A 19622-nucleotide genomic window follows, 5' to 3' on the forward strand; every position below is an offset into this window, starting at 1 on the left:
GCCTGTAGAGAGAGATGTGGAGCGGAGTGGGAGACACGTGTAACTTCTGCACAGCAGGGGGAGCCGTTTGTATGACTACACAAGCACGGCTCTCACCATCATGCAGAAGGAAAGATGTCGTCAAGGTGGTAGGTGTAGCAGCCTCAAGCATGTTCTCGTAGTTGTGATCAGGACCAGGTGTGTCTTTATGCCACATAGTTATGTGTAGTTCATTGGCTTCCATTGCCTGTTCAGGGCAGCGCAAAAGGGTGGCCACATGGGCCAAAAGAGGGGAACCAAATTCCATCACTTCTGCATCAGCCAAATCCAATGAATAAAAGTAGTAGCAGTGAAATTGACCAAAAATCTGTAACTGGTGTCGCCTTTTGACAACAATTTGATCGTTAAGAGACACAAGGGAAAGCCCAAGGGCAGTGAGAGCATCTCTACCTAGCAAATTAATAGGGCAACCGGGCATCAGCAAAATGGGAATGCAACAACTTCCCCCTTCTGGGTCCCGTATCCAAACTGGTCGAGACTGGGGAACTGGGGTTGCCAGCCCATTTGCTGCTCTCACCCAAAAAGTTTTACCGCTTTTTTGCACATCTGGAGGTATGTCACGACATGTGGTCACACATGCCCCTGAGTCACACAAAAAAGTTATTGGAGTCCCGTTTACCATTAGAGTTATCACTGGCTTCTCAATATTGTTCATCAACAAATCTTGAATGTTCAAATCTGAGGCGGCTCGGTGGCGCACTGGGTAGCACGTCCGCCTCACAGTTAGGAGGGTGCGGGTTCGATCCCACCTCCGGCCCTCCCTGTGCGGAGTTTGCATGTTCTCCCCGAGCCCGCGTGGGTTTTCTCCGGGCACTCCGGTTTCCTCCCACATCCCAAAAACATGCTTGGTAGGCCGATTGATCACTCCAAATTGTCCCTAGGTGTGAGTGCGTGTGCGAATGGTTGTTTGTCTCTGTGTGCCCTGCGATTGGCTGGCAACCGGTTCAGGGTGTCCCCCGCCTACTGCCCGATGACGGCTGGGATAGGCTCCAGCACGCCCGCGACCCCCGTGGGGACTAAGCGGTTCAGAAAATGGATGGATGGATGGATGTTCAAATCTACATCAACAGGGGGAGCTGTTGGCCAGGCAGTTGTTTCAACTGTAGTTTGACTGTCGGCTAGTCATAAGGGAGGTTTACTCTCGCCCTTGCCTGGGCAGTTTCTTGCTATATGGCCTTTTTTCCCACATGACCAGCAAATAGGAGGTTCAGCATTGTATCGTTTTGACTGACCTGAGGCGGGCTGGTCATTTGTTTTATAATTGGGAGAATCACGACTATACCACGCTACCTTTGCCACGAAATTTGTTACGACCACGCCCCCCTAGGCGTGGTTCGAAGGTCTTATTTTGATAGAACATTTCAGACTGCTCTCCATTGACCAAAAAAATGGTGCCTGTTTTCCCTTTCTCTTTTGCTCTTTTTGAATTGACAACTTTTTCGGCGTGTATAGCATGATCAATGAACTGTGGCAAGGTAGATGTCGGGAAAGTGATCATATGTTTAGTGATCCAGTTTTGGATTGCTGGTCGCGAATTTGCATGTAGAGCATTTTTGAGTTGTTGGTCATAAACATCAGTTCCATGCTCCAAGCCACTATTGGCTTTGAACACTTTTTCTAGTCTGTGTCTAAAGTCTTCAAACAACTCATCTTCTTTTTGTTTGGTTCGGCCAATGTCTGTGTAATTTGCTCTACGTTCGAATTTTATTTTTATCCTGCCCAATAGTTGGTCAATTTCTGTTTGTAATGGCACCCCGTTACATTCCAATGGACGGCCCCGGGAATCAAAGGGATTCCAGGTGCCTTTCACGCTTGCCCAATGTTTGGTTAAAGATGCCATGAAAGCCTGTTGTACTTCATCGCCTCTCAAATTATAGGAAGCAATGAGTTGTTTCATGTCGATACAGTATTGATCAACATCTTCAGTGGGCATTGCTATGCCCTCAATTGCTGATTTTATATCAGCTTGGGTCCATGTTCTGTATACTAAAATGGTGGGTCCTCCGTCATCATGAGGATTGGCCACTTCAATCATCGGGTATGCGTCAGCCGAGGGACCCAACTTAGCACGGCTCCGCGTCAACATACCACGAGTAGAATCACTATACTCAGGAGGATGATCTGTGTTTGGTAATTTGGGGTACAGAGACGGAAAAATTGGTTCGCTTTGGCGTGCTGCAATCTCCGTCTTTATAATTTGATCATTTTTCTCATCCTCATTCATCGCATTGTCAGCCTCGGCCTTCAAGCGAGCCCGCCCTGACACTGTCTCATCATCTTCCTGCCTGTGCAACAGCAAGTTCTTTTTTATCTTTTCTTCGTCTTCCTTATCTTTCAATTTTCCTCTCATCTGCCCACATTTTCTCTTCTCAGCTTCCAATTCCCATTGTACTATTAGATAATATCCGTCTTTATTTTTCTTTACGCCACATTTAGCATCAATTGATTGCTTTAGGTTATTCAATGAATTTGTTTTCAGCTGACCATCAAATTTGTAATCGGTTATCCATTTGTCAAGATATTTTACATTTTCGGGGTCGACCTCTTCCATCAATTTCCAATCTTTGCATTTTAATTCATGTCTGGGTAGCGGCTTTTGTTTGCTATTTGATTTTCCCATGGTTTATTTTCTAAATTTCGGAGTTGGCAATTCGAATGGCACCTACAGTGTCCTAAAGCCAACTTTATTCACAGGACAGTGGTTAAATGTTCGATGTGTGGCGAGTCTCTTTTCACCTTCCCGGAGGAAGCAGAGAGTCCTTGCTTTCATCCACACAAAGCCACTGTTTGCAACCCTGTGTTGTTTACATAGAGGAGAGCTCAAATGAGGTCACTCTCAGTCAAACCATACACACACACACAATGCGCACTTTTATCGTCTCACAGGCAAGCAGGGGAGTCCACCCTCCCGTGGATTTTAACAAACTCTTTAACCTTCCTATTGTGTAAGAAAACTTATTTTGCCTTTTTCTTGAAGTAGATATAAAACCTATCTTTTCATGGATAAGGGAGCCAAACCAGCTAAACAAGAGTTAAGAAAAACACCACAGATGGCAGCAGAAAGCTAACACATTAGGAAGGTTAAGTTAGGAGGCCCCACGACACCTCAGTGGAATTTAACTGCTCCAAATTACCTGTACTTTTTAGAAAACAGAGGAGTCCGCCCTCCCGTGGAATTTAACTGACTTTTACGTCAGGGGACTCCACCATCCCCTGCAGAATTTAACTGTTTCTAATTGCACTTGATAGGGTCTAGAATTGTCAAGGTTTTAAGTGACCTCTTGTCACTGCACTTTCATTACTTTTAACAGAATCAAGATCCGTACTCACAGTCTGCTGGGCCTTCTCCTCGGATGATCTCGTCAACCACTCCGGCGTCCAGCCGACTGATCGAGTCAGCCCCGTGAAAAGGGTTTCCTCTATATGCCTTGGCCAAGGACTTGTCCTGGGTCGAAAAGTCAGCTGGAATCCCGAAATAGGTCTATTGAGACCCCGGAACGAGCCCCCAAAAATCTGTTAGGTTCAAAGTGCTAACTGAATATCTGAATAAGAGAAAAGGGTCAGCAGACAAAAAACAAGTGAGGCAGAATATTGAGTCTTTTCTCGCGAGGAGTGCAATCAGACTTACAGCAATCCGACTACACTAAAAATCTGTTTTACACTCCTCGCTCTTTTTATTTGGAATGCCCTACCCACAGTGTGAGACGATTAGCCCTTAAGGGGGGGGGAAAGAGATTGTGGCTTCGTCTCGTAAGAAACAAAAAGTAACGCACAAAGTGTTGCGTGCAGATATGGCTATATCAGCAAAACAGTTTAAGCGATATTCTGAGAGATAAAAAGAGAAAGTGACGTTCTTTAAGGAAGATCAGAAGGTTCGTGACGCATTGTTTGACGTGTTGTTTTCACGATCTGTTCTGGTGGACGCTGAGCTGTCAGCAGCATCTTGTTTGACACAACCGTCATCTCGCCCCTGACCCAGCCGTAATCCTTCTGTTCTGTTGTACAAGATAAGAATAAGCAAGGCAAAGCAGCAAGCATACTGAACAGTAATATTGTGAATAAGTACTCATTAGAGAACGCATGATAACATATATATACAATTTTTCTAACACTTTGACACAATCAAACACCCAAAACAGACATGAATAGGCAACAACATGCTAAACGGTATGGTACGCTAACGTTAAATAAACACAAATGACTATACATAACTATAACATAAATAATACGTTTAGCAAACCATCCGCGTCATTCCAAATCATTAAATCCATTGAAATCTTTGTGCTTTGTGTCACTTATAAACAACGCCGCTGCTGACTCTGGAAGTGCATGCGGCGCAGACGTCGGAATCATAGTTAGTTGCGGCTCCAGTTATTTAGGGTGACCAGACATCCTCTTTTTCCCGGACATGTCCTACTTTTGAGCCCTAAAAAATTTCAATTTCAGGGGGAATTTCAAAATAGTCCAAGATTTTGTTAGACTGCCTCAAACATAATACATACATGTGCAGTACATTGTCAATAGAATTGCCACTCCGTTCCATTTCACTCAATTCCAGGTTTTTCTATAACGTTCGCAAATAAATCACACCCTAGGGGCCGGCCACCTTATGTATTTACACATAAATACTTGCATTTGATAGCATATGCGTACGCAGCGAGGGTCCAATTCTAAAATCACATTTAGGTAAATGCTCACACCTGGGATCGAACCAAGTTCTTTCCGAGCGAGAGCCCGTATCACCAACCAGTCGGCTATTTTGACCTGTCAGCCCTTGGCCGTCTGCACACTTTTGTACTAGTGATGTGCATTTCATTCTGAAGTGAACTGAATCTTTAGAATCAGTTCACGCAAAAGATTCATTCAAACGAATCATTCATCAAATCGTTCCCTCCCCACACACACACACACACACTGATCCTATTTATTTATTTATTTTTTATTTATTTTTTTATATAAATCAAATAATCAAAACTCATGGTCAAAGCTTCACGGAAAGTGAAAAGTGCCACACCTGCCCTCACCCCCACTTTCTGATTGGCTGTTTGATCTGTGACGTCACCGCCATTTTCAAGTGTACCTAATAACAGGCCACTTTACGAGGGAAATATCATGGCCAAAGGTCACAGGTGTCAAGCTCTAGTCCTCGGGGCCGCATTCCAACATGTTTTCCAAGATTCCCTCGTTAAGTGCACCTGTGTGAAAAGTTTTAGCTCCTGCAGAACGTGAAAATGAACAAAATCTTTTCACGCAGTGTGTCTAACAAGGGTAACTTGGAAAACATATTGGAACGCGGCCCCTCAAGGACTGGAGGTCGACACCCCTGGTTTAAGTGAAAAGTGCTACACCCGCCCTCACCCCCACTTTCTGATTGGCTGTTTGATCTGTGACGTCACCTGTACACTCCATTAGGTACACCGCCATTTTCAAGTGTACCTAATAACAGGCCACTTCATTAGGGAAATATCATGGTCAAAGGTCACAAGTGTCAAGCTCTAGTCCTCGGGGCCGCATTCCAACATGTTTTCCAAGAGTCCCTCGTTAAGTGCACCTGCGTGAAAAGGTTTTGGTCATTTTCACATTCTACAGGAGCTAAAACTTTACACGCAGGTGCACTTAACGAGGGAATCACACGGACACTCCATTAGGTACACCGCCATTTTCAAGTGTACCTAATAACAGGCCACTTTATTAGGGAAATATCATGGTCATGCAATAAAGTTAATCGTAAATCTACATTCTGGTTTACATAGTTCACACCAGGGGACGCAACACATTCACTGACTGATCCGTTGATGCACGGGAAGGCAGTTCACCCATTAACTCGTTCGCGAACGGGAAAGTCAGGATTCGTTCCCTCACTGATCCGTTCACGCGATGAACTGGAAATGCAAATCACTCACTCACTGACTCGTTCACTCGCAGATCTGTTCAGTTGGTGAACGGGAAAAGCACGATTCATTGAACGATTCGTTTGAACGAATCTTTTGAATGAACTGATTTTAAAGATTCTTTTCACTTAAAAGAACTGGAATGCACTAGTTGCTGTGTGCTTTTACTAACAGTGACGCGATGACGGCTGTGGTGCATTTTCGGTCCGATGGAAATCAGAACATGGAGTTCAACGGGAGATTCTGGATTGTTCATTTTTCACAACGTAAAATACACAGTCAAATCGAGACACCTTGACTGTGATAGCCACTCAGCCGCTGTCAGAACAGCAGAGCGTCTTTAAAAGTGACTTTGTTCTTAATGTCGCAATATTTTATAGAGCTAGTCTAAAACAGTAAACAAAGCCATATTGATTCTTTTGGATTTTGATCACAATCACTTTTAATAGTTTATTCCTTACACCAGTGTTTCCCAACCAGTGTGCCGCGGCACACTGGTGTGCCGTGAGAGATGTTCAGCTGTGCCGTGGGAAATTGTCCAACATTAAATACCGAGCGCATTGTAAACAGGATCGCCAAACCACAGGTCAGTTAGCGCAAGGCCTGGTCAGCCACTTGCTAATCGTGCATGCGTGGCAAATCGGAGAATCTTGAGATTTCATGTTGTGGCATCGGCACATACTCAGTTTATGTGTGTGTTGCTGTTAGTGTTGGCTCGTGAGTGAACAATTCGTTCAAAAGAACGATTTATTTTTTCCAGTGAACGAATCACTTCCTAAAGTGATTCGTTCTTTTTTCAGTTCATATGACTTCAACAAGTAGGTGCCGGTAATGCGCATTGAAGCTGGGCCACCTCGCCGTAAATCAAAACGAAGAAGAAAATGACGTAACTTCTCGTTCACGAACGACTCGTGAATTGCATTTCCCGTTCACCAACTGAACGGATCTGTGAGTGAACGAGTCAGTGAGTGAGTGATTTGCATTTCCAGTTCATCGCGAGAACGGATCAGTGAGGGAACGAATCCTGAATTTCCCGTTCGTGAACGAGTCAATGGGTGAACTGCCTTCCCGTGCATCAACGGATCAGTCAGTGAACGTGTTGCGTCTCCTGGCGTGAACTATGTAAGCCAGAATGTAGATTTACGATTTGCCAAGGAAAGAAAGAACCACTCACTGAAACACCACTTTTTTTATGCACGTTTTCTCCAAGCTAACGACTAACTTTATTGCATGAAGGGATGCGCCGTTATGCAACAACGGGGAGATTATGCTTCTCTTTGGGTAATCCAGATCAAACAGCCAATCAGAAAGTGGGGGTGAGGGCGGATGTGGCACTTTTCACTTTCACTTAAGCTTTGACCATGATTTTTCCCTAATGAAGTGGCCTGTGATTAGGTACACCTGAAAATGGCGGTGTACTTTAAGAGTGTCCGAATGACGTCACAGATCAAACAGCCAATCAGAACGTTGGGGTGAGGGCGGGTGTGGCACTTTTCACTTTCACTTAAGCTTTTTCCCTATTGAAGTGGCCTGTGATTAGGTACACCTCATGGACACTACACGAGGTAAAAAAAAGAAAAAAGAATGAATAAATAGGAAACTGTACTGAACGATTCGGTAAACGATTCTTTTGAACAAATATTTTGAGTGAACCGATTCTAAAGATTCAGTTCACTTAAGAACTGGAATGCACATCACTAGTACAAAACAGTGCAGACGACCGCGGGCTTCCAGGTCGAAATAGTCGATTGTATAATGACACTTGATTTGATCGCAGGTGTGAGAATGTACATAAATGTGCAATTAACCATTTATTTATTCTTTTTTTTTTTTTTTTACCTCGTGTAGTGTACCTATTGAAGTGTCCATGAGGTGTATGTAAGTGTCCATAAGATATATCATATCTAATATACCTAATCTCTCTCTCTCTCTCTCTCTCTCTCTCTCTCTCTAGAGATATATATATATATATACACACACACACACACACACACACACACACACACACACACACACACACACACACACATACTAATGATACTAACCACGATGGCGCCGCGTGCAAACGCAGCGGCCACTCTCTGTACCTATTGAAGTGTCCATGAGGTGTATGTAAGTGTCCATGAGGTATATCTCTCTCTCTCTATACACACACACACACACACACACACACACACACACACACACACACACACACACACACACACACACACACACACACACACACACACACACACACACACACACACACACACACACACACACACACGCACACACACACACACACACACACACACACACACACACACACACACACACATATATATATATATATATATACCGTATTTGCCGGTGTATAAGTCGACTCGGTGTATAAGTCGACCCCCTAAAATTCGACGTAAATTTACGATTTTATGATATATCCTTTGTATAAGTCGAGCTCAATTGTTGCATTATATTAAACTTCAAAATTCAATCAGAAATAAGCGAAATTTATTGACGAAATGTGTTCAAATTCGTGAGTTTGTATTGAGCGATCTATACGCCATTTTAAATATTATTTACTTCATGACCCTGTGATATTACGCGCTGAGAGAGACTAACAACAATGAACACTCTTAGAAACTGGTTTATTTTTAGTTAAGAAACAACAAAGTATAATTATAAAGTGATTGCCGGTACAAAGAGTTCAAAATTCGTCTTCATCGTCGCTATTTCCGAAAAGCTCGTTCCATTCGTTTTCGTTTAGTTTGTCGTCATAAAGGGCATCTTCTTGGTCTTCTCTATCCTGAGAGCATTTGGCGAATATTTTCTAAGTGCCAATGACTCAACCGCCGTAAAGTGTCCGCCTCGGCTGGTTCCCCATGTTGGCCACCACAAGTGAAAATTCGGCCTCTTCCCCTGGAAGTCTGGCCAAGTTTGGCAAATATTTTCAAAGTGCGAACGACTCAACCGCCGTAAAGTGTCCGCCTCGGCTGGTTCCCCGTGTCGGCCACCACAAGTGAAAATTCGGCCTCTTCCCCTGGAAGTCCGGCCAAGTTTGGCGAATATTTTCTAAGTGCCAACGACTCAACCGCCGTAAAGTGTCCGCCTCGGCTGGTTCCTCCGGTCGGCCAGAACAAGTGAAAATTCGGCCTCTTCCCCTGGAAGTCCGGCCAAGTTTGGCGAATATTTTCTAAGTGCCAACGACTCAACCGCCGTAAAGTGTCCGCCTCGGCTGGTTCCTCCGGTCGGCCAGAACAAGTGAAAATTCGGCCTCTTCCCCTGGAAGTCTGGCCAAGTTTGGCGAATATTTTCTAATTGCCAACGACATTCATTTAGACATGGCGATTGAATGTTTACGTACCGGTAGTTATTGTCGTTGCTTGACGCGCGATGACTCGCACATTCGCTCAATACCCAGTACTTCCCCCTAGCAGTCATCGTCGCTGCCTGGCTTTCGATGTCCGTTATTGAGGTGAGAATATTTGAAATTGTTGCTGAGGATGCGTGTTAATGCGACGAACGCTTTATAATGATTCAGTTTCTCGCTGTTTGATGAGCCTGACGGACGCACACCCACGCACAATGAGATGCATGAGAAACGGCCTTGGTTACCATCACATTTGAAGCGATGAATACGAAGTTAAATTTTATGACTCGGTGTATAAGTCGAGGTCGATTTTTTTCGGTCGACTTTGGATCGAAAAAGGTCGACTAATACACCGGCAAATACGGTATTACACACACACACACACACACACACACACACACATACATACATACTAATGATACTAATCAAGATGGCGGCGCGTGCACACGCAGCGGCCACTCTCTGTCCCGTTCGGTGTTTTGTGAGTGTTTACTGAGTGTTTGTCCGGCAGTTTTGTGTATGTTCGTCTCGTGTGATACGTCGTGCTACTAGTGCGGTGGGCATGTTCTGCTCAACATCGGCGGAAGTGGGTTTTATGGCGTTCTGGACTTTGGTGCGGAGAGATTAAGGGTGCTCGGACTGCTTCGTCATGGAGCGACGCCGGACTGGCCTGCTCTTCCTCCCTCGGTTGGACTGCGTCGTGAGCTCGGACTGCTCCGTCCTGGAGCATTGTTGGGATGCGTCAGCAGCGGGTCTGCGAGGCAGCAGAAGAGGGGCCAGCGCGGAGACATCGGGCCAGGCTTGCGCCCAACCCAGCTCGCCAAGCCGTGCCTTCCATTCTCCTGGCGTACGTTCGTTCGCGGGACGACAAGATGGGTTGCGTTCGCCTGATAGGATCTACGAACCGGACAGTGCGTGCCTGCTGTGTGCTCGTGTTCACAGTGGCCTGGTTGACTGTCATCTTTCCGGACTCTGCTGTGCATCGGGAGCGGCTAGCGTGCTATCACTCTTATTGTTCATCTTCTTGTTTTATTTTTCCTGTGTTGTTTACTTGTATGTGCGTTGTGAACTCTGTCTTGTCACCCTGGGATAGTGAGAAACGTAATTTCGATCTCTTTGTGTGTCTTGACATGCGGAGGAATTGACAATAAAGGAGACTTTGACATATATATATAAAAAAAAAAAAAAACTTTTCCTCACCCCCCGTGGGTGGTCTCTTTTTCCCTTCAAGCTCGGGTCCTCTACCAGAGGCCTGGGAGCTTGAGGGTTCTACGCAGTATCTTTGCTGTTCCTAGTACTGCACTTTTCTGGACTGAGATGTCAGATGTTTTTCCTGGGATCTGTTTCAGCCACTCCTCCAGTTTGGGGGTTACTGCCCCTAGTGCTCCAATGACCACAGGTACCACTGAAGTCTTAACTCTCCAGGTCTTCTCCAGCTCTTCTCTGAGCCCTTGATATTTCGCAAGTTTCTCATGTTCCTTTTTCCTAATGTTACCATCATTTGGGATGGCTATGTCAACCACAACGGCTTTCCTCTGCTCTTTGTCCACCACCACAATGTCCGGTTGGTTCGCCATTACCATTCTGTCTGTCTGGATCTGGAAGTCCCAGAGGATCTTGGCTTGGTCATTCTCTACCACCTTTGGAGGTGTTTCCCACTTGGATCTTGGGACTTCCAGTCCATACTCTGCACAGATGTTCCTGTACACTATTCCAGCTACTTGGTTATGGCGCTCCATGTATGCTTTACCTGCCAGCATCCTACACCCTGCAGTTATGTGCTGGATTGTCTCAGGACCTTCTTTGCACAATCTACACCTGGGGTCTTGTCTGGTGTGGTAGATTTGGGCCTCTATTGCTCTGGTGCTCAAGGCCTGTTCTTGTGCAGCCAGGATCAGTGCCTCTGTGCTGTCCTTCAGACCAGCTCTTTCTAGCCATTGGTAGGATTTCTGGATATCAGCTACTTCAGCTATGTTTCGGTGGTACATCCCATGTAGGGGCTTGTCCTCCCATGATGGTCCCTCCAGCACCTCATCTTCCTTTGATGCCCATTGTCTGAGACATTCACTGAGCACGTCATCCGTTGGGGCCTTATCCCTGATGTACTTATGGATCTTGGATGTTTCATCTTGGATCGTGGCTCTCACGCTCGCTAGTCCTCGGCCTCCTTCTTTACGGCTAGTGTACAGTCTCAGGGTGCTGGACTTGGGATGGAACCCTCCATGCATGGTTAGGAGCTTCCGTGTCTTGATATCTGTGGTCTGTATATCTTCCTTTGGCCACCGTATGATTCCTGCAGGGTACCTGATTACTGGTAGGGCGTAGCTGTTAATGGCTAGGGACTTGTTCTTGCCATTGAGCTGACTTCTTAGGACTTGCCTTACTCGATGGAGGTATTTGGCTGTGGCTGCTTTCCTTGTTTCCTCGTCAAGGTTGCCATTTGCCTGTGGAATTCCAAGGTATTTGTAGCTGTCCTCAATGTCTGCTATTGTTCCTTCTGGGAGTGAGACCCCCTCTGTGTGGATTACCTTTCCTCTTTTAGTCACCATGCGGCCACATTTCTCAAGTCCGAATGACATTCCGATGTCAGAGCTGTAGATCCTGGTAGGGATCTACAGCTCTGACATCGGAATATATATATATATATATATATATATATATACACACACACACACACACATATATATATAACATTCAGAATAATAACACCATCAACTATAACCCAACAAATACAAAATTAAAGTCGGCATAACGTGTGTTGGCTGGTATAGCAGCACTGCTGTCTGTCACTCACTCGTGAATCTTCGCGAACGACTAATCAGCAGCGAGCGATAGATGGAGGAGGGATTCACGAGTCAGTGGCGTAATTTCCCGTCCACGAACGAGACGAGTCAGTGACGCAACTTCCTGTTCAGTGTGTGCCTGTGTGTGTGTGTGTGGGGGGGGGGACGATTTGTTGAACGATTCGTTTGTACGAATTTTTTGAATGAACTGATTCTAAAGATTCAGTTCACTTAAAAGAACTGGAATGCACATCACTAGTTGCTGTGTGCTTTTACTAACAGTGACACTATGACGGCTGTGGTGCGTGTTCGGTCCGATGGAAATCAGAGCATGTAGTTCAACGGGAGAACTTGGATTGTTCATTTTTCACCAACGTAAAATACACAATCAAGTCGAGACACCTCGACTGTGATAGCCACTCAGCCGCTGTCAGAACAGCAGAGCGTCTTTAAAAGTGACTTTGTTCTTAATGTCGCAATATTTTATAGAGCTAGTCTAAAACAGTAAACAAAGCCATATTGATTCTTTTGAATTTTGATCACAATCACTTTCAATAGTTTATTGCTTACACTGTCTAAAACCTTTTTTCAAAAACTGTCACTTTCATTTACAAAAGAAATACAATTTAAAGAATATTTAGTAATTTTATTCAATTATTTGACTCTCCATACATATATAGGAATAGAACTTTATGTATTTTGTTGTAATATAACTGATTTCAATATAGAAGCTGGTGTAACATTTAACCGATTTTTGTTGGTGGTGTGCCTCGAGATTTTTTCCAATGAAAAGGTGTGCCGTGAATGAAAAAAGGTTGGGAAACACTGCGTTATTGAATGGAAAAGGCAAGGCAACAGTCGCTCACTCGGTCGTGAACGGGAAATTTCGTCACTGACTCGTTTTTTTTTTCCCCCTGTTACACCTACACGCGTCATGTGCGAGAATCGAATTGACGGTACCTGCACACAAGACAGGCGAGTGTACCATTACGCCATCAGCGACAGCCGTCCCCCTCACTCGTTCTTGAACGGGAAGTTGCGTCACTGAATCCTATGTGAGCGAACATAACGTGGCAGTATATCCGGTAAAGTCCCTCCTCCATTTAACGCTTGCTGCTGATTGGTCGTTCGCGAAGATTAACGAGTGAGTGACAGACAGCATTGCTGTTATCCCAGCCGGCACACGTTTGTGGGAGCTTAAATTACCTGAGAAATGATGATGCATTTTTTTTGTGTGTAATTGCGTGTCAAGAATGTGTATTTGACTACTTGATGTTTGTACAGGTTTATTGCACAATGCACACAAATATAAACAGTAATAAAATATGGAAATAAAAAGATACTGACACAAAGACATTGGGCCATTGGGTGACTTCATTACACAATATACCTACATTTGTTATTTTGGGGGACACCGACGTATAACATATACAAATTGTCATATTTTTCTATTTTCATGCGCAAAAATAAAAACATGGAATAAAACAGTCAAACACCAGACAAGTTTTAAAATAAAAAAGTTTATTAAAGTAATAATAATAAAAGTACATTTCAAACCAGCAATCTAATGTGAATTTGCAGTAGTTAGATTGGATAATTTCGTTGAATATTTAGGCGTATCAAAGTCAAAGTCAGCTTTATTGTCAATTTCTCCACATGCCAAAGACACACAAAGAAACCGAAATTACGTTCCCCCCTATCCCACGGTGACAAGACATGGCCCACAATAGACAATCAAGTAAACAAGTAAACAACAACGTGCTGAATAAATAATGAATAAATAACACAACAATAAATAAATAAGAGGAGCAAAACGGAAAAAGTGAGCGTACAGCAGACAGTCCAGAAAATAGCGCAACAGTGCCGCACGCTACGCAGAAGGGGGTAGTGTGGTATATGGTTTTAGTTGCTTCGCTGATCTCCAAAAAACACTCGGTGGTCGGTGGCTGTTTCCAGACAAATAAGCACTTCAGGGACCACGGCTGATTGGGAAAAGATTTTATTCAACCGATGTCAGAGTGAAGTCTTTCCAAAAAGTTGAGTGGCCCAAGGCATGGATGTAAAAAAGCCCCCCAACCCCTGTCAGGTCCGTATCTTTTATACCTGGCAAGGAGCTGATGTCATGGCTTTGTGCACCAGCTGCGGTTTTCAATCTACTAGTTTACTTCAGTCCTAAAAAGGAGATCTTGACCAGCGCTGTTGGTGATGGACGACAACAGCCACTTTACCTTATTATAGGATTGCACACATTGCTGAAACTGAATTCTCCCTGACCAGCAAATATAGAATAGAACCGTGTCACTGACGCCAGGTGGACATTCTAAGGCCACCTACAGGAATAGAGAGGGAATTCCAAATTACACTTCATTCCCCCCTTCCGGGACAAAGTAATAGTCCCGGAAACGGTCTAACAAAAGATGACATCGGTAAAGGTCCAAACATCTTCCCCCAACCAAATTTTATATATGCTCACGTCTACAATTTGGCCCAAAAATCCTCAGCCTAAATCACGCTCAAGGCATGCTACGTAAGGTTATTTTAACTAGGAAAGCTCAAACTATTTAGTTAGCCAATTGCTCCTTGACAACAATCTGAGGCATCTCAGGAACCACAAACAAAGAAAATTGAAGTCCACATTATTCAAACGACGATACCACCCCCCTTAGGTAATACCCTTACAACGGTGACAAATTGCGAAGTAATAAATTTGGTGTGGCCCGTTAGAAGCCCCAAAAAGCTGTCGGCCCTACCTCTAGAAAAAACCTCGCCCGTCTAATGACAAGGAAAAAGAGGAAGGCCCCTTCTACTAACGCCAGTGGTTCCCCTCACCTGGTGTCACCCAGGTGTAAGGAGCCCTGGCACATTACAATCCACAAAACAGTATGAGCTCACCAAACAGTATGGAAATGGAATGACATGTCCACCTATCACCAAACAGTGAAATTGTACCATCACATGATCAGCATGCCAGCAGGTAACAAAATGAGGTAAAAATATTGGAATAAACAATGAGGTATATAGTAATGAGGTATCAAAACATGGTATCAAAACAAGCCCCCGAAATGTCGCCCCCCTTCTTCATGTGTAAGTGCGTGCCGAGGCAGAGTCCATTCCCCGAATCTTCAGCGATAGAACGTGCTGGGTATCACTGCTCAGGGCCTGCTGTCCATACAAAGTCCTTATGCCCAGGTCACTGTCCATAGAGTCCCTTGCACGGCCCCGGTCAGCATTCAGAGGTTCTGGAACGAATAAGAACTCCTGCCAGTATCGTGTGATGACAATGGCACTCAACGCAAAACACATGCAACTTTGACACAATAACGATGGTAAACTGGTCGCGGGCTGGGCAACAACATACGGTGGATCACATTCCAGTGGAATCATGCAACACGTCACACAAAAAGGAAAATGAAAACCCAAGGAAGTGGTGCTACGCCGATGTTCCCACTCCTTCATCCCCTAACGTTGGGTTTTCATTTTCGTGTATAGCTCTATTTTTTGTATTTTTCTGATATTAATTCTCCTCTCCCATGCACTCCCCTTATCATTTTGTTATGTTTAATCCGAGTACCTGTCAGTCACTATCATTTCACCAGAGTAAGTCAGATCAGTCTTACAGTCGATCGGGAGCAGCGGCATCTGGGTCTGGTCCCTTGGCATTACCACGCCTATCCACCGTAATATCATGGCCTTTGCGCAAGTCATTATCACAGTGCAAAAACAAAGCATCACACATAGTGATATCCCGAGCACCTGCGCCACTATCGTCCCCACAGGTCCCAGTCTATCCTGTATCCAGCTGGTTGCTGACCAACCAGCGCCCTCAGACGGCCCAAAAGAATCTCGAATCACTTTAAGCGCGTTGATGATACTGGTAATGTTGTCGGTGTTATCAGGGATCAAAGTGTAGCAAGCGTCATCTGTCAAGTTTAGGGCTATGCACAACCCCCCTTGCCTCGCCAAGATATAATCCAAAGCCATGTCATGTTTAAGCAGGGTCAACCGATGGCTCTTTTGGGTAAGTGACAACTGTCGGAAGCCCTTGATCGTCTCATTCGCAAATCCCTGGAGGGTATACGTAATATTATCAATGTGATCTGCCAAAAATGTCACCCCGTACCAGGGAAAGATCCCAAGGCCCCATTTTTCTCCCAAGCTAATTCTCCAATGGTACGCATCCGTAGTGTGAAACGCCGCCATCTCCCTCTTGGCCCTGCTTGGGACCGCCTGATAAGTCTCCCCCTCTGGCTTGTGGCCCCTCTTTATTGTCATCACCTCAAATGGGAGCTTCAGGGTAGCAGAATAGCAGCAACCCAACCATCCATAAGGCAAAAACAAATACGCTTTAGTCCCACATACCCACCAGATGTCTCTAAGGTTACCTATGGTTGTGTTTCCAGGCCCCGTGCGATTCTCCACTATCACCGTAATCGCATTATAGGAGTCGGGTAGAGGAAAGGTCACCGGATGGATGGCTCCCCTTTCCCCCCATGCTTCACCTGGGAATTGCATAGAGTAATAGTCGCAATCTGCCACCCCCATAGGCACCCCCGGACCACCGTGAGTCACATTAGAGCAAAAACAGGCGGGCACCTTTATAGATGGCACATCGATGGATTCTGGCACCGCAACTTGAATGTCCTCATGCACGGCGAGCATATCCAAATAGGGAAGTTCACTTATCCACGCGCACACCCCTGTGGGCTTAAAAATCTTCCTGACCTGAGCGTCAGTTTCAGGTGCTTTCCACGACTGCTCGTACACCAACCAAAGCAGTAGCCTAAGTTGGCAATCGTCGGATACCGGCACTGGAACAGTCTGAAAAACAGCTTTCAGCGTACTTGGTGATTTTACCCTTACCAAGCACGGCCCACTCACTGCCTTGGACGACTTGATCGAATGCACCATCAGTTGATACCACATGTTTCTTCCTGCTCATTCATCAACGCCAAAGCATCGAACCCATAAGCCTTCCAAGCAGCTTCCCGTCTTGCCATAGCATGCAAATTGGTTCGCACCTCCGCCGGGGACCAGTCCGAGTCCGCAAACGCTTCGTGGACAGGTCCTGGAACGTCAGGCGTCGGCTTTACCGCCTCCGCCGTTCTCATGAGCGTCCCCGACGCGGCCGACTGCGTTTCAATGTTGTCGCCAATCGTTGTCATGGATACAACGTCAATTTTGATTGTGACTGCCTTCTCCGTCTTAACATACTCCGTGACTGGCCTGTCTGGTTGTTCGTCATCAATTTCTTTTTTCTCCGTCAATGTCACGAAAGTAACACTGTCTACCGTCGTTTGGTCGCCCATGCGTTCTGCCTTTTCCACTCCCATTTTGAAACAGGTACACGTATAGTTTCCGAAATCACTCATGCCAATTTTTGTCAGAAATAGAGCGCAATCTCCTAACACCTCAAATCGCCTATATGTATTTAGTAACAGTACATTGTCCACATGTGTTCGCTGAGCCAGGGCAAGGATGTTACCGGTGTTGTCTTCCCATTTGGCGGTGTGTCTGCACAGGGACCTTCCTGCCCTTGCGCAATTACATGGCAGTATGACAGCTCTTCCCAACACTCCCTCAACATTGCTCAATGTAACGCTCCGGCCGGACTCTGTGGCGGACTGGGCGTCCGTCACTGGGTCCTGTTGGGTGACCATGTCCATTGGGGACACCATCTCCGGTGGTAGTTGGCTCGGTGTCGCTGTGTTGGGGAGAGTCACCTGCATCTGGGGAGGGCGCGTCGTCAAGATTGACATTGTCGAACTGTTGGCTTCCTCGGCCATCGGCTGTGTCGCCCCCGATGTCCTCAGGAACAGATACAGCAGACACGTTATCCACCACAGCTCAACCTTGCCCGTCTTCATCCCGATCTGGGTCCCTGGGCGACTCTGGTTCTGGCAGTTGTTTGGAGTTCTCGCAGCCACGACTCCCTCTTTGGGGTTCTTCATCTTTGGGCACCTTGACGCAGTGTGTCAGATGGTACCAAGTTGGCGACCCTTTTACTTGCACCGCTGTTCCGGTACAGCGGACAACTTCAAATGGCCCCTGCCGTCTTTCGTTGTACCACTTGCGGCGGAACACTTTCACATACACCTTGTCTCCTGGCTGAACTGTGTCTTTAGTATTTGCTTCGAGTTTCTCTTGTGCTTCTTCTTGTTTCTGCCTGTCAACAACATAGGTGGAAATATTCCTATGTATCGTGGTTAAATGTTTGACATAGGCTTTCATTTCGTCCTCCAAAATTGACAGGCTTGGGCCTTTCCCACTGGTACGCAAACACGGCGAAGGCATGCGTATATCTGCGTATGCGTATACATATATCTTTTCCCTTCGACAGGTTGTATCATGTCGACAAAATCCACCACTAGTTCTCTCATGGGGCCATTAGGAGTCGGGATGTAACCCGTGGGGGTGGCTACCCCTCTTCTCACATTGTTTTTCAAGCAGATTGCACATTTTCCAATTACCTGGTCGATTTGTTCGAGCAAATATGGCGCCCAAAACCCGTATTCTGCGGTTATTTTTCTCTTTACCTCCCCCCTTGACACATGGGCCAACCCATGTGCCTCCTGGATTAACAGTCCCAGCAAATCTGGCGGCGCCACTACCAGACCTTCGTGATTTCTCCACAGTCCAGTAGGGTCTTGACTCGCCCCCCTTTGCTCCCAACGGTGTTTATCCATCGGGTTAACGGCTGCCTGCATTAAGATTACATCTCTGAGTGTGACCCTGTCTTCGAGGTCGACCTCATGCGTAACCAACAAAACTTTCCCTTTCTGGCTGCCCTTCGTGACAGCCCTGGCTGCTTCGTCCGCCACTCTATTTCCCTGCGTGACTCTGGACGCATCGGACTTGTGGGCAGCACATTTTGCAATGGCTATTTCTCTAGGTTTCATCATGGCCACCAGCAGCTTCATTATCTGCGCATGATGCTGGATGGGGGAACCGTCAGTCTTCTTGAACCCCCGATTCCTCCACACAGCACCGAACAGGTGGCACACGCTATGCGCATATGCCGAATCTGTATAGATTGTCACTCTTTTCCCTTCTGCGAGCAGGCATGCTTCTGTTAACCCCACCAGTTCAGCAAGTTGGGCCGAGGCCAGTTGTGGCACCACTTCGGCTTTGATCGTTACAAACTCAGGTCCCTGCGCTTGCACGACCGCATAGCCTGCACATAAATTTTCTCCGACTCGATAACAAGAGCCGTCTGTCCAAAGTTCGAGATCCGCTTCCCTCAGGGGGATAGCTTGCAAATCGGACCGCAGTCTAGAGTATTTTTCTGACTCATGCAAACAATCGTGGGGGTCCCCATCCTCTGAAGTTGGCAAAAACTCAGCTGGGTTTACAGTAGTACACCTTGCTAGAGTGACATCCTCTTGCTCCAAGAGCCTGTAATAGTCCCGGAGCCGGGGCTCTGTCAAGGTGTACTTGCCATGGTTCAACAGAGTCCGAAGACTATGGTGAGTAAGAATTGTCACAGGATAGCCCATGGTGATAGCAGAGGCTTTGTCATACATCAAATAGACTCCAACCATTGCTCTATAGCATGGCGGC

The 19622-nt window shown here is 45.8% G+C and overlaps 1 protein-coding gene across 1 annotated transcript in view; it reads right to left on the reverse strand.

Annotated features, from left to right (window-relative positions):
- Positions 1–13135, reverse strand: part of kcnj13 (potassium inwardly rectifying channel subfamily J member 13) — a 64297-nt gene extending 51162 nt beyond the window's left edge. Inside the window, exon 1 of the mRNA XM_049725899.1 lies at positions 13026–13135. Within this exon, the coding sequence (XP_049581856.1) occupies positions 13026–13053 (28 nt within the window). The 5' untranslated portion in view covers positions 13054–13135. The remainder of the gene's footprint in view (positions 1–13025) is intronic.
- Between the last annotated feature and the right edge of the window lie 6487 nt (positions 13136–19622).

The sequence above is a fragment of the Syngnathus scovelli genome, chromosome 7 (genome assembly GCF_024217435.2).
Source record: "Syngnathus scovelli strain Florida chromosome 7, RoL_Ssco_1.2, whole genome shotgun sequence".
NCBI lineage: Eukaryota > Metazoa > Chordata > Actinopteri > Syngnathiformes > Syngnathidae > Syngnathus > Syngnathus scovelli.